This window comes from Strix uralensis, chromosome 23 (genome assembly GCF_047716275.1).
Source record: "Strix uralensis isolate ZFMK-TIS-50842 chromosome 23, bStrUra1, whole genome shotgun sequence".
In the NCBI taxonomy this organism is placed as follows: domain Eukaryota; kingdom Metazoa; phylum Chordata; class Aves; order Strigiformes; family Strigidae; genus Strix; species Strix uralensis.
In genome coordinates, this window is record NC_133994.1 from 2,851,018 (window position 1) to 2,863,404 (window position 12,387).

The following is a 12,387-nucleotide window of genomic DNA, read 5'->3' on the forward strand; positions in this document are numbered from 1 at the left end:
TTCAGGGATTCAGGCTAAACGCCCAGTTCGCTTTTGCGAACACCCGAGCCCTCGCGGGTTGCGGTCTCTCCGCGCTGGGGACCGGCCTCTCGGCAGGCGCGGGGGAGCTGCGGGCCGGGCCGGCGGCGCTCCCCCGCTCCAGCTCTATGGCCGGCGGCGCGCTGCCCCCGCCGCCGCCGCTCCGCCCCGCTCTCGATGGTAGGCGGCGGCCTCCGCCCGCTGACGCCCGCTCCGCGGTTGGCCGCGGCGGGGCGGCGCGGCCCTGGTGACACGTCCCGGCACCGCCCGCCGCCGCGCTCCCGCCGCCATTTTGTGCGAGCCGCGGCCGGGGCCGAGAGGGTTTGGGAGCCGCGGGCAGGGAGCCGGGGCTCTTCCCTGCGCCGCCATGCCTTCCTCGCCGCTCCGCGTGGCCGTGGTGTGCTCCAGCAACCAGAACCGCAGCATGGAGGCGCACAACATCCTCAGGTAACCAGGGCCTGCCCGACTCCCTGCCTTCCTCCGGCCGGCGGCAGCGCGGCGCGGCCCGGCCCGCCCGCCGCCGGGCCCCGCCAGGGCGTCCTGGGCGCTCCGGGCCGCACCAGGGCCCCTTCCCCGGCCGCTGTGGAGCGGGCGCTGCCTGCCTCACCTGCCCTGGAGCTGGGCTCAAGCGGGCTGTCAGGGCAGCGGGGCGCCGCAACGGCTGCGGCCCGAGGCCGTGCTCGGGGCCCGCGCCGCACCCTGCGAGGCCCACGGGCTTGGGGACTTCATCCTGTTTGCGCCCCGTCTCCTCCGGAGCCTGCTCCGGGCTGGGTTCGCTGGAGAGGTCGGTGCGGTGGGGTCTGCTCCCCCGTCGCTGGCGGACCTCCGGATCCAGTGCTGCAAAAGAGGAGCTGGCGGATTCGACAGGCGCAGAACAGCTCCCGCTTCTCGGCATCTGAAAACTGAAATGCTCCTTTTCTCTCTGCTTTTATTTTTTTTTTCCCCCCTTTTAATGCATCTGAAGACTGGAACCGCTCTATGCCCTGAAAGGGAGCCTTGTTGCAGGAAATCGGGACAAAGTGTTTGGTTCAGAAAGTTAAAATATCTTTGAGATTATGAGGGTTCATCTTTGTAGCACTGCAAGTATCTTCAGCTTGGCTGAATTCAAAAGGGGGAGGATAGACTGGGGACAGACTGACGGACAGGAGAGACCTGATCTGCCTGAAATCATGTTCCTAAATCTTCCCTATGCACTGCAGCAACACGATAAGCATTTTTTGTGGGTTTTTTTTTTTTTGTTTTGTTGTTAAAGCTATGCAAAGTAACATCCACATTAGAACATACATATTGCTAGTACAGTAAGCCAAACAACTATGTGTAAATAGTATGCTACATTTAAATAAAAACAACAGCCTTGAAAGGAATAAATAACAGAAGCATCTGGCCTGGCAGCCATCTTACTGTGAGCAGCATATGATGCTGTTAATGCTTAAACTTGGGATCAGAAAACATGATGTTACCAATAGCTGCTTGGGGTGGGAAGGATGCTCTTCTGTTGTTTTTCTGCTAGTAATACTGGAACTGACTTTTAATTGAAACCTGAGTACTAAGGATGAAGTTAAATTGACTTCTAATGTCTAGCCTTTTTCTTCCTCTGTTTTTGCAGAAGAAATAAATCACTTCCGGTGTGACTGATGTCCTTCTGGTAAATGTGTCAGGGAAATGTTTTTTCAAAGCCTCTTCTCCCTTAAGCTTTTAATTAAAAATTAACAAAATGTATGCATTTGGAAAATGTTTATTTTCAGCAACATCCTATGTAATTACAGCAACAATAGCATAAATGGCAAAATAGAGATTAATTGCTGATGCTGTGTAAAGAAATAACTAGCCCATGCAGTGAGAATGGTCATTTGCCAGTAAACTTCAGTAAAATGTCTGCATTGGCTCAAAGCCAGTGTGCTTTGCCAATTCAGGGCAATGTCTTGCTGTATGTTGCACTGCAGTTTGAAAGAACACATGATTAAAAGAGAAAGAGTTAGGAAGAAATTGAGGTATTATGAAACTTTAAGGTATTTTGTTAAGGGGTTACAAGACTTCAAAGGATGCATATTCTGTAGAACTGCAAGTGACTTTGGAAACAAAGCCTGGTGTCCAACCTGCAGTGTTGAACACATTAATGAAGATTCATAAACAATGCTTTGTAATGTGTAGCCTAGGATCTTGCATAAGTATTTTATATAGGCTTTTTTTGGAAAATACTTATGCTAGGAAATGTGTAAAAATTAAATTTTTGGTGAAGTGTTTGTCTTAAATTTGATGAGTCTTTTAGATCTCTGTAATGTCAGGCTTCAGAATTCTCTTGTCTGTTCAGTGTTTTAATGAATTACAGGTTTTAGTTAAGACAAATTTTTCATGTAGCATTTTTGAGTAACTGTGCTTATTCTGTTCTTCAATTTGTAGAGAAAGCTATCAGTAAGGCACTCTTATTTAACTTTCCAAATGCTAGGCCTACCTAGTGCCTACTAAAACTTGAACTTAATTGTATGATACTTCCTTTTAAAGTGAAAATGATCTTGCAGAAATGTCTGATTTTAACTTGTGATGCGTTTATAAAACATAAAATTTAGCCCTCTACATGTAACATCTAAAATCATACTCGATTTACCAGGTGGGCTTTTGTTGGAAGTACCTGCAGTCCACCACTTCTTGCTTTTATGTTTCTTCTTAGTAGTTTATCCTTTTTAATGCATGAAATGTATGAAGTGGTTTAAACGAGCTTGATTTAACATCTTAATGTACTTACATTTTATAACATCCTGTGTTCTCTGTCTTGGACTGAGAAAAGCAAAATTGTAATACATACTTTCTTTGCATACTTCAGCAGTTTTGGAGGCGGTGGTGGTGTGTGTTTGCTTTGGTTTATTTTCCTTTCTTTCTTTAAATTTAACATACCAGATAATAAGAGTTACTTTTTTTGGACACTTAAAAACTTTTTGTCCTTTTAAATTGCAGTGGATCATTCCAAAAGGGTTTGCGATGAGTCTCACCTGCCAACCTGAATTTTTCATTCATCCTTACAGTATCTCTGTGCTGCCAATTATGCCTCTGGAAAACAAACATATACATTAGATCTTTTTTGTATCTCAATAATAAGTCTGCTAGTTTCTGGTGTTGCCTTGGTTCAGTACAGTTTCCATTTCCTTTGTAGTGTGTTTGTGTATTTTCTAATTAACCAGGTTTTAAACTTTTTGTTCTAATCTTCCAACAAAAGTCAGACGAAGGTCTTCTGAAGTTTGTTGATAGATTAGTTACCATCACCATAGGGTGTGTTGAGACATTAAAGCAAAGGGAAAAGAGGAAAAGCAGTAAGGACTATGCAGAAAGACACAGTCCTTCCTTAAAAGCTGTCAGACTGGATGTCCATCTGTAGCCAGTCCCTAGGTCACATCTTACTCATCCTACTTTTCTTGATTTTAAGAATAGAATTTGTGTAGAGATTTTTTTTTTTTTTTCCCCATAGAGTATGCAGACTCAGACCATGGTTCCCCTTTAAACATAAAAGAGGAAGGTGGAAGGGTAACCTATTACCAAACTTTATTATACAGCAGCTTTGACATTACCATTTGTGTATATTTATTTGATAGTACACTGATGGCCTTTAAAAGGAAGTTGTTATTTCAAACTCTCCCAGTGTATAGGAAGTGCTCTGGTAACTTTGTATTTTCAGGCTCTTAAGGTGTAGATACCGTATCTCAGTCCACTGAGCTCAGGGGCTCTGTCACTACTGGTAATGAAAACTTTTAGGATACTGAGATGCGCTTAAGTTACATATATATTCCTTTGTTTTAGGAAACTAAGTGTGTTAAGAATTTAGGAGTGTGAATATGAGATATTTTAGTGGCAGTAAACAGATTTAAATATTGAAACCATAGCAGCTGAAAATTAAATTTCATGTTGATGTTATGATTTGTACTTCAACACTGACCACGTAAGAGAACTTAAGTTGCACCCTTGCAGTTTACGTAAGTCACTAGTCACAGTTTCTCTGCTGGCATTATCTGTCAGCAGCTAAATGCAGTGAGGTACTGAAATTTGTATTGCTTAATCAGAGGGGTCTTAAATTGTATTAATAAGCCCTCAAGAAGAAGGAAATGGTTTAACATTTTTATGTTAAAGCATTTTCATTTGACAGCTTATCAGTGATAATGCAAATTATGACAAGTTGTTAATGTTTTAAAGATTAGTTAACAACGTATGTGTTCCTGCTGTTTAACTGGGGTTTTTTTGTTGTTTTTTGTCTTTTTTTTTCATATTGTTTGAATGGCATAAGATATTTTCAAAATGGTCTACAAGGAGGGCACTGTTGCTAGTTATTTCCCTGCTACATGTTGTGGAAGGGGATGTATTAGTGATTTGTCCTCTGAAAATCTTTACCGCTTCCATCTGCAGTGGTGCTGCAGGATTTATTGCATTTGCTTTAATGTTTAGTAATACTTATTACTGGCCATTGTAAGAAGAGAAGCTGTACTGTTATGACCTTACAGTAAGCTGACAAATACCTTAATGTAGTAAGCATGTGTGAGAACCCAAAATAACAGTGAAATAGAAGAAAGGTGTGCATAAAAGTGCATCTCTCAATCTGCATGGATTAATATTTATTTCTCCTCTCAGACACAACTCTGTTGTGTGTTAGTGCTTTGTTAGTGTAGTCCCATGTTGATCTCTGCTTTCTGCAGCAGTTGTTTCCAAGATGAGTAATATTTGCAAAGAGCTCTGACGTTCTTTGGAGGGAAATGCAATGACTCTTTTCAGGTGCTTCAGTTAAGTCTATAAACTCATGGGCATGTGAGTAGTGCATGTGATCTCACTGTCAGGAGCTTTGGACTTAAACTGAGCTGAGCATACTTGCTGAAAATGGGATCTGTATACTGGCTTATATTATATACACTGTTCTTAATAGCATTAATAGAAACAGCTTCCTGAAATTTCACGACATTTACAGGTCTGTTAATGTTTAAACTTTACATTTTCAGAAATCAATGCTAGGATAGTATATTAGTATATCTTACTGTTTACTGTTTATGGTAAAATTGAAGCTCATTATTTTCCATCTCCTGGGTAGTTCTGCTAGGCCAAGAACAAATACTAGATATACATTGTCTTGTAGGAAATTTTAATTGTTAAAAGGCTCTGCCACATTACAACAGATATTTGATGGCTTGCTAAACTAGGTCTGTCCAGCTGCTTTATAAAATCAGGTTCTGTTGAATAATGGTTCTGTGCAGGTTTTCTTCCCTCTTCTCCACCCCCCCAGCTGTTTCAAGAAATGTGTTGAAACATTTTCAGAATATTTCATAATAATACACCCGGTGCATAAATAGTGTAAAAGTTCTACCCTGGTAACTGCTAGTGTCAGAACATGGAATTCCATGTGAGAAATGCATATTCCAGCTATTCAGGGAAGCAATTTTCAAAGGGTCACATGCATTAGAGGCACAAATTTTTGATCTGTGAAACTTCAAATGAAGATTTCTGTTTTGCTTTATATGAGATCATGCAGACTTCAAGGATGCTTCCGACAGTTGGAGATGGACTTCTTAATGCATGTGATCAAAGAAGACCTATTTCAGAGAATAACATTATAAAGGAAAAATTAAGAGGAAAGCATAGAAGAAAATACTTTTCTGTCTTAACATTAGTGCTTTGCAGTAACGTGGAGAGAAGGAAAAACGGCAGAAAGTGCAAGGTGCCAAAGTCCAGTATTTTGCAGTTAGTTGGTGTTAAAATTCTTAGCAAAAATAGCTTCAAGTGATAGATATAGAAAGGAAAGAAGAGTGAGACACCTGGAAAAACATCAGTATGAAACATTAATATTCTAGCACTGCAATTTCTTCTATACATGTTATGGCTCTCCATGTCCAGTAGAAGCAGTAGAATAAAAACTTGGGTCTGGAAATATTGCAGGGAAAATAAACTAAATGTAACTGGTGCAGTTATGAGTCACTGTTAATGTGACGGAGGGCTGGGAGGGGGAAAGAGTTGCACTTTTTTTCCACTTGTATCCGTTTTCAGTCATTAGTCTTGCAGAAAGAAGCAAAAAATCACCATGTATCCTGTCTGTTTACAGAAATAGGAACCTATAAATAGTTGCTGGAAGAAAAAGTATAGTGAAGCAAGAAAAGAGAAAGGAGGGGCTATGTTCCAGTAGGACGAATTAAATGAAATAACACTATTGATAATTGCATAGCAATGTTTGAGCTTGGGACAAAGCTTGATCGCTGTTAGTCTCTGCGTAGGAGCTTTTTGGATCACTTCGAAGATGCCATTTGAAGGCAAACATGCAATTTTAATTGGTGTCTTCTGCTGAATTTCCTGGGTATCTTTTATGTGAAGACCAAGGAGTCAAGGTGTGACTCTTGTACTGGCTCCCAGTGTCCTGTTTGCTCTTCTCAGAATAAGGGTCTACAATTATTTTTTTTATTTATATTCAGGGGAGGGTGAGGTGCAGGTGTTGGGTTTTTTGCTTGCTTTTTGTTTTAACATTGCTTGCTCTTTAGTAGTCTCTGCTAAATCACTGAAGCTGAAAGTGTGAGTCCTTGAAAAAATGAGATTAAGCTGTGGTCTTGACCTGTTTCAGATTGTCATTATAAAGCCAAATGTTTCAGCATTCTGGACAATAGCGAGAGTATTTTACCATGTAACTTTGTCCATTAGCCCACCAGAAAACAATCTCTTTTTGGTTGTCTTATTCAGCAGATACATTGTAATGTTTCTTAATATTAGTGAAGGATTTGTTGAGGTTCAAGTAGGTGTATTTAGGTGAATCAGAAAGAACATTTTGGCATTACCCCTAAAGACAAGCAGGTTCCTGCCTTTTTTTTTTAATTATAATTATTAAAGAGGTAGTTCATAAGAATGGAATGAAGCTATCCCTGGCTTACCCAAGAGTTTTAGGTACCAGTCAGCAGAATATCTGCCCTGCTTATGTAAAGGTAATTACACAGTATGTTTTTCAGTCCACTTGAGAGAAGTGCCAGGCACACAAATGTTTGTACTAAGCTAATTAAATTACACTAGAGATAGTTTTGGCAACATAGTGAGGGGAACAATGTAGTTAACCCAGCAACTTCAGCAGAATACATAAGTATTGATCGGTTGGTACTGTTTCTTACTTTCTTACATCAAGACAAAAACACCTCTGCCTGTACGGTGTTGTCCAAGAGTGAACACAGAACGTGTGCTTGTTGCAAATCCAGGATGCCTGAAAGCACAAAAGAAGTATCCAAAATGCGACGTACCATAATTCTAAGAAAATTTCGTATAAAATATCGGTGCTACTTTAGAAATGGTGTGTGAGTTTTGATTGTAACCACAAGGAAATACGCGCATTGGGTATGTTTGGCAATTTAGTCGATAAGAGTTGCCCAACTGTTTGGTGGTTATTTGGCTGATTACTAAGAGATGTTTTTAAAATTCAGTATGTGTATTTCAGCACTCTGGTGTTTAAAGTCCATCCAGTCTAATTGCCTTTCCCCCCCCCCCTTCCCCTCTGTCTTTCAGCAAACGAGGATTCAGTGTCCGATCCTTTGGAACGGGGACTCATGTGAAACTGCCAGGACCAGCACCGGACAAGCCGAATGTTTATGATTTCAAAACAACATATGATCAGATGTACAATGATCTGCTTAGGAAAGACAAAGAACTGTATCCCTGTGGCGTGGCCTTTTTAAAAAATCCAATATGGTTCATCCTTGAAAGGTGTAATTCATTATTTGACATTATGCGTTAGGAATATATAGTTGCTTGACTGGCGAACTTAAAATGTTTTAAGTTTATAGGAGGTTTTTTTACAATGGGCCTCTAATGCTCCCTTGTAAATTGCTATTGAGTTACAATGCACGCATTCAAAATGCTCTTTGTAGTGTGTTAACATGTTTAGCTCTTGAATGAAAGCACGTTAATACTATCACAGATTGTCCATTACCTCCACTGCACTGCGGATCATATTTTCTCAGTGCAAAGACTGTCCTGATAATGGATATGTGAAGAGCGACCACCTCGACATTAATGTTGTATTTAGCTCAGACAAACTGACAGGTAAGGTTTACAGTATACTTTCTCTGGGAGAGAGGATACCTTTCATTAAAGACCTCACCCTTCTCACTGAGAATTTCTTGGTACGTGATTTGATCTGTGCACTGAAAAAATCCTATAGTATATTATAGAGAATGCACATAGAAGAGCCCAATAACGTATTTAATCCTGGAGAGCAGAGGTGATCAAGGTTATGCACACTACTTAAAACCATGACTAATGTCAAACTGCATGATTTTAGAACATCTCTATTCAAAGTTGATTTTTCATTTGTTTTTAAGAAAACCCACAAACCTACAGAATTGGGGCACTTGCTGTAGATACTCTTTTCTCAACAAGGGATCCGATTTATTCTTTTAATGTTAAATATGATAGAGAAAACTTACCCTAAATAAGAGATTCAGTATATGCTGAATTTCTGCCTCAAAGATAGAGGACCCTTTAGAGTGAAGTATCCTAGAAATTAATCTTGTTAATTTAATAGTGCAGTCTTTGCAATTTTTAGTGGTATAAGGTTTTTTCCTAAAATCTTGGGTATGGCCACCTGAAGATCCAACAGGAATGTTAACATGGTTTAAATGTCTTAATTGTACTCAAATGCCAGTTTTCCAGCATCTTTTTGAAAAAATTGGAATAACACTAAACAGGTTGTCAGAGACTAGAAAACTTGGAACACTGCAGAAACTAGTTCAAGCTGTTACTCAAGGAGTCAGCAAACTCAACAACTTCTTGTAAGATAGCTCTACAGTTGTTTGGTAGCACAGATTGTACTATGGCTTACTACTCAACAAATTCTTTGTTGTATTTGCTGACCAGAACTTGTAAATTTGAGCTCCCTGAGACCCTAAGAGTGGTGACTACTTTTGCATTGGGCATTGAAAGACTTATGTTAAGAAGGGCTGTGCTGTTTGGTTAAAGCTGCACAGCACAGTGAGAACTCATTAAACATTGGAATACCTTTCTGCATGGCGTTCCACACAAATGGTATCTCTTGCAGGGATACTGGTTTCCTAATACCTAGTTAGAGGTCCTTTTTTAAAAAAATAATCAAAATGTAAGGTATAGTCTTAATGAATCACATGTGTGATGTGCCGGGGTTTTTTTATCCCTCTGCCTATAGAGAAAAGGAAAATCTCACAAACCCATTTTAACAAGGTATGCCATATCTTGATTAAAAAAGAATTGCTTCAAAAGAAAATTATTTGAATTGAGAAATAATTTTAACAAGAACTAACGACTTGTAACTTCTTTGTTGCATTCTTCATTGCTGCTGTACTGAATATGGCAATGCTTTAAGATAAAACCAATAGAAAGCCTACCTAGTCCCCCACATTCAGCGTATTTCGGAGTTACCATTTTGGTTCTGCTCCATGCTGCAGATGGTTGCTGTGTTACCCAAATGTATTTGCAGTGTTACAGTTTCTTCTCTCAAGATAAAAGAAAGCAAGATTAAACAATAGCCATTGCAAGGGAAATAGGGCAAGAATAATAGCCTCTACATCTTTGCATTTTTGATTCTCACATGATATAAGTTAAGGTTTTCAGAGCGAAGACTCTGCAGAAAACAACTCCATTTCCAGAAATGGGTTTTGACTTTTACCATAACCAAAATCAGACCTACTCTTGCCAGAAAGTTGTGGAGTAGATTTTTGTGAGCCAGGGTCATGTGGGCCCAGGTTTTTTTGGGTGAGCATTACTTCGTAGGCAGATTGGCATGCAGACATTACCTGCTGAAGGGTGGGAGGGCCTGCTCTTCTGATGGGCTTTGGGTGTAATTGGTATGGGGAAACAAAAGAAGGTGTGGTTCTTTATACGATTTACCTGCTTGTTCTGTTCCCCAGCCTTGCTTTAATCACCAAGTAGAGATAGTTGTCATCTGTAGCCTTCCCGTGTGGTTTGAAATAGTGTATCTTGGGACCAAGCAGACAGCTGTCTCCATAATCCAGTGATGGGACACATGAAGTTCGAGTGCTCAGCATTCAGTACTGCCTCACTTAGGAGTGATGTCCCTCTTCCAGTTCTGTGTGCCAACAGGCACCCAGAGCGTTCCGCACACTAGATACTCAGCAAAATTGGGGCTGTAAGGGACTTAGAACGTTCTCTGGCCAGCCAAGTAAATGACCCCTGTTTCAGAAAGCAGTAGTCTCAAACAGAAATGAGCTGCTGCAGTTGAACATCAGTCAAAGCAAGGTTAAAATTGTGTTGGAGTGAACAGATCCACTGAAACTTTCTTACTCGTGGACAGGGGGAAGAAATATTCAAAAACCCACTCTGCAGAGACTGAAAGCACCTTCATTACAGTTAGTTAGTGAAATACAGAGCATAAACTCACATACCTTGAAGGCATATGTTGAATTTCAGAAGCACAGGAATAAGGGATTAATGGAGCCAGGCATACAGATTCAGTTGAGTAGGTGGTTACAGTATATCTAAAATGGAAGTACTTAAAAGTGTTTTAAGATGTGGTACTTAAACCTTATAGTTAAAATAAGTATTCACATCTACCACTGCATTTTTAGAACAGTGTTTAAATTCCCTGAGTCTTCATAGAAGGCTGTGACAAAACCATTTAAGGTTGTTCTGAATGTGGCTTTTGGTTGCTTTTTAAAATATGACTTTATCATTTCTAGAACAGTAGAGGGTCCTACTGCTAATCTGTAGGAGATGTGACCGTGGTCTGCAGTACCTCTGGGGGGCTATGTGTGCATAGTATAGATACTACACATATCTCAAAGATAGACCTCTAGGATTACTTGTCCCTTACAGCTGTGTGAAGGGGTTTAAGGACTTAGTTCTAATTATATGGTGGTGACTTTAAAGATGAAACAAAAATAGAGGAAAACTGGTGAGCCTTGCCTTCAAGTGAATGCAAAAACTAGGCTAGGATGAAACTTTCTAAATGCCAATTTAAATCTGCAACAGCAGTTGCTTTTATGCCCAGGGATAAGAACTGTTCAAGTGGAAATTTGACCAGAATGCTGCAGCAGTAGCTCCTGGGTCCTTTATCAATATTAACTAATTCTGTGATTGATTATTTCAACACTAATATATCTGTGACCCTCAGATGGAAGATACCTAAGGATTTCCATAGATGGGGTATTTTATTAGGATTTCTAGGCAGCCTACCTCTACTCTGCAAGCTTAGCCTTCTGCTCTGTTTCCTGCTTTTTTGATCATCTCTTCTAATTTGACCTGCTCTCTAACTGTAGGTAGGATTCCAGTTTTAGCTCCGTAGTTACATGATGATATAAAATGGGCGGGGGGGGGGGGGGGGGGGGGGGGGGGGGGGGGGCAGAACATGTCCTCAAGAAGTTGCTGAAGGTGTGATTCAGTTAGAAAGGAAAATGTTTCAGAAATGAAGAACTGGCTTGATACATCTCACTCAAAGACGTAAGGATTATTTTCTGTTAAAAAAAAAAATAGTGATAATGTAGGTGATTGGGATCTATTTTTTTTTCTCTGAACTCCATATTTAAGCTGGATGGCCATGTGGTACTTCTTGTGCTATTGTTGATACGTGGTGGTGGTTGGTATTTTTTAATAGTACCCTTCACATTCAGAACCAAGTGGAACCAGTTTCTTCTGCCATATACAGGACACTTTTCCAGTAAATATTTGTGGCATTATGGTCTCCCCATAGCTGATGCTTATCCCTGATTTATCCCCCAGTCTTCCATCTGCCTAAGATGTGCTCTGTTAACTGGCAAGATGCATTGTGGTAGAATATCAGTAGAGGAAAATGTGGTGGCTTTGGAGCAAGCGTAGGCATGCACAAGATCTTCACACGGTGTAAATGAATAAAACTGAGATCTTTATTTCCCTACAGAAGATGAGGAAGGCGAACAGAAGTGTATTGTTGAATTAAATTGGCTTCTGTGCCTTTCCCAAAACTTTTCAGTCCCACTTGAGACACCATCTCCTGTGCTCATGAAGAGGAATGAACACAAAGAGGATCGGAACTAGCTGAGAAGAGGGGACGTCCAGAAGTAGTGAGGCTGTATTGAGGAATAATTTTTCTGTCTTTGTAGGGTGGTGATGAAGGAGCATCCTTTAGTGCTGAAATCTTAGGCATCACTTCAGTTAGGCTTTTCTTGTAGAAAAACTGCATTTCCTGTCTTGGAGTCAAGCTTAGCTTCATGGGACAGTTATGGTTTGAGTATTAATAGTCATCTCTTCCAGAAGGTGTCCTCTGCTCTCCCTTAACACTAGTACCGGAAGAAAGGAATCGATTTCTTCTGCAGTGTCTCAACTGTAGTAGAAAGTGGCATCAGCCACAGAATTACTAAGCTGACTGCTGAAATACTGCATATCTGTTGTAGTGAGTGTGTTGCTAGG

At 40.6% G+C, this 12,387-nt stretch overlaps 1 protein-coding gene across 1 annotated transcript in view; it reads left to right on the top strand.

The window, feature by feature from the left end:
• Window positions 1–280: 280 nt before the first annotated feature.
• Window positions 281–12,387, top strand: part of SSU72 (SSU72 homolog, RNA polymerase II CTD phosphatase) — a 28,932-nt gene continuing 16,825 nt past the window's right edge. Inside the window, exons 1-2 of the mRNA XM_074892628.1 lie at window positions 281–465; window positions 7,519–7,662. Of these exons, the coding sequence (XP_074748729.1) occupies window positions 386–465; window positions 7,519–7,662 (224 nt within the window). The 5' untranslated portion in view covers window positions 281–385. The remainder of the gene's footprint in view (window positions 466–7,518; window positions 7,663–12,387) is intronic.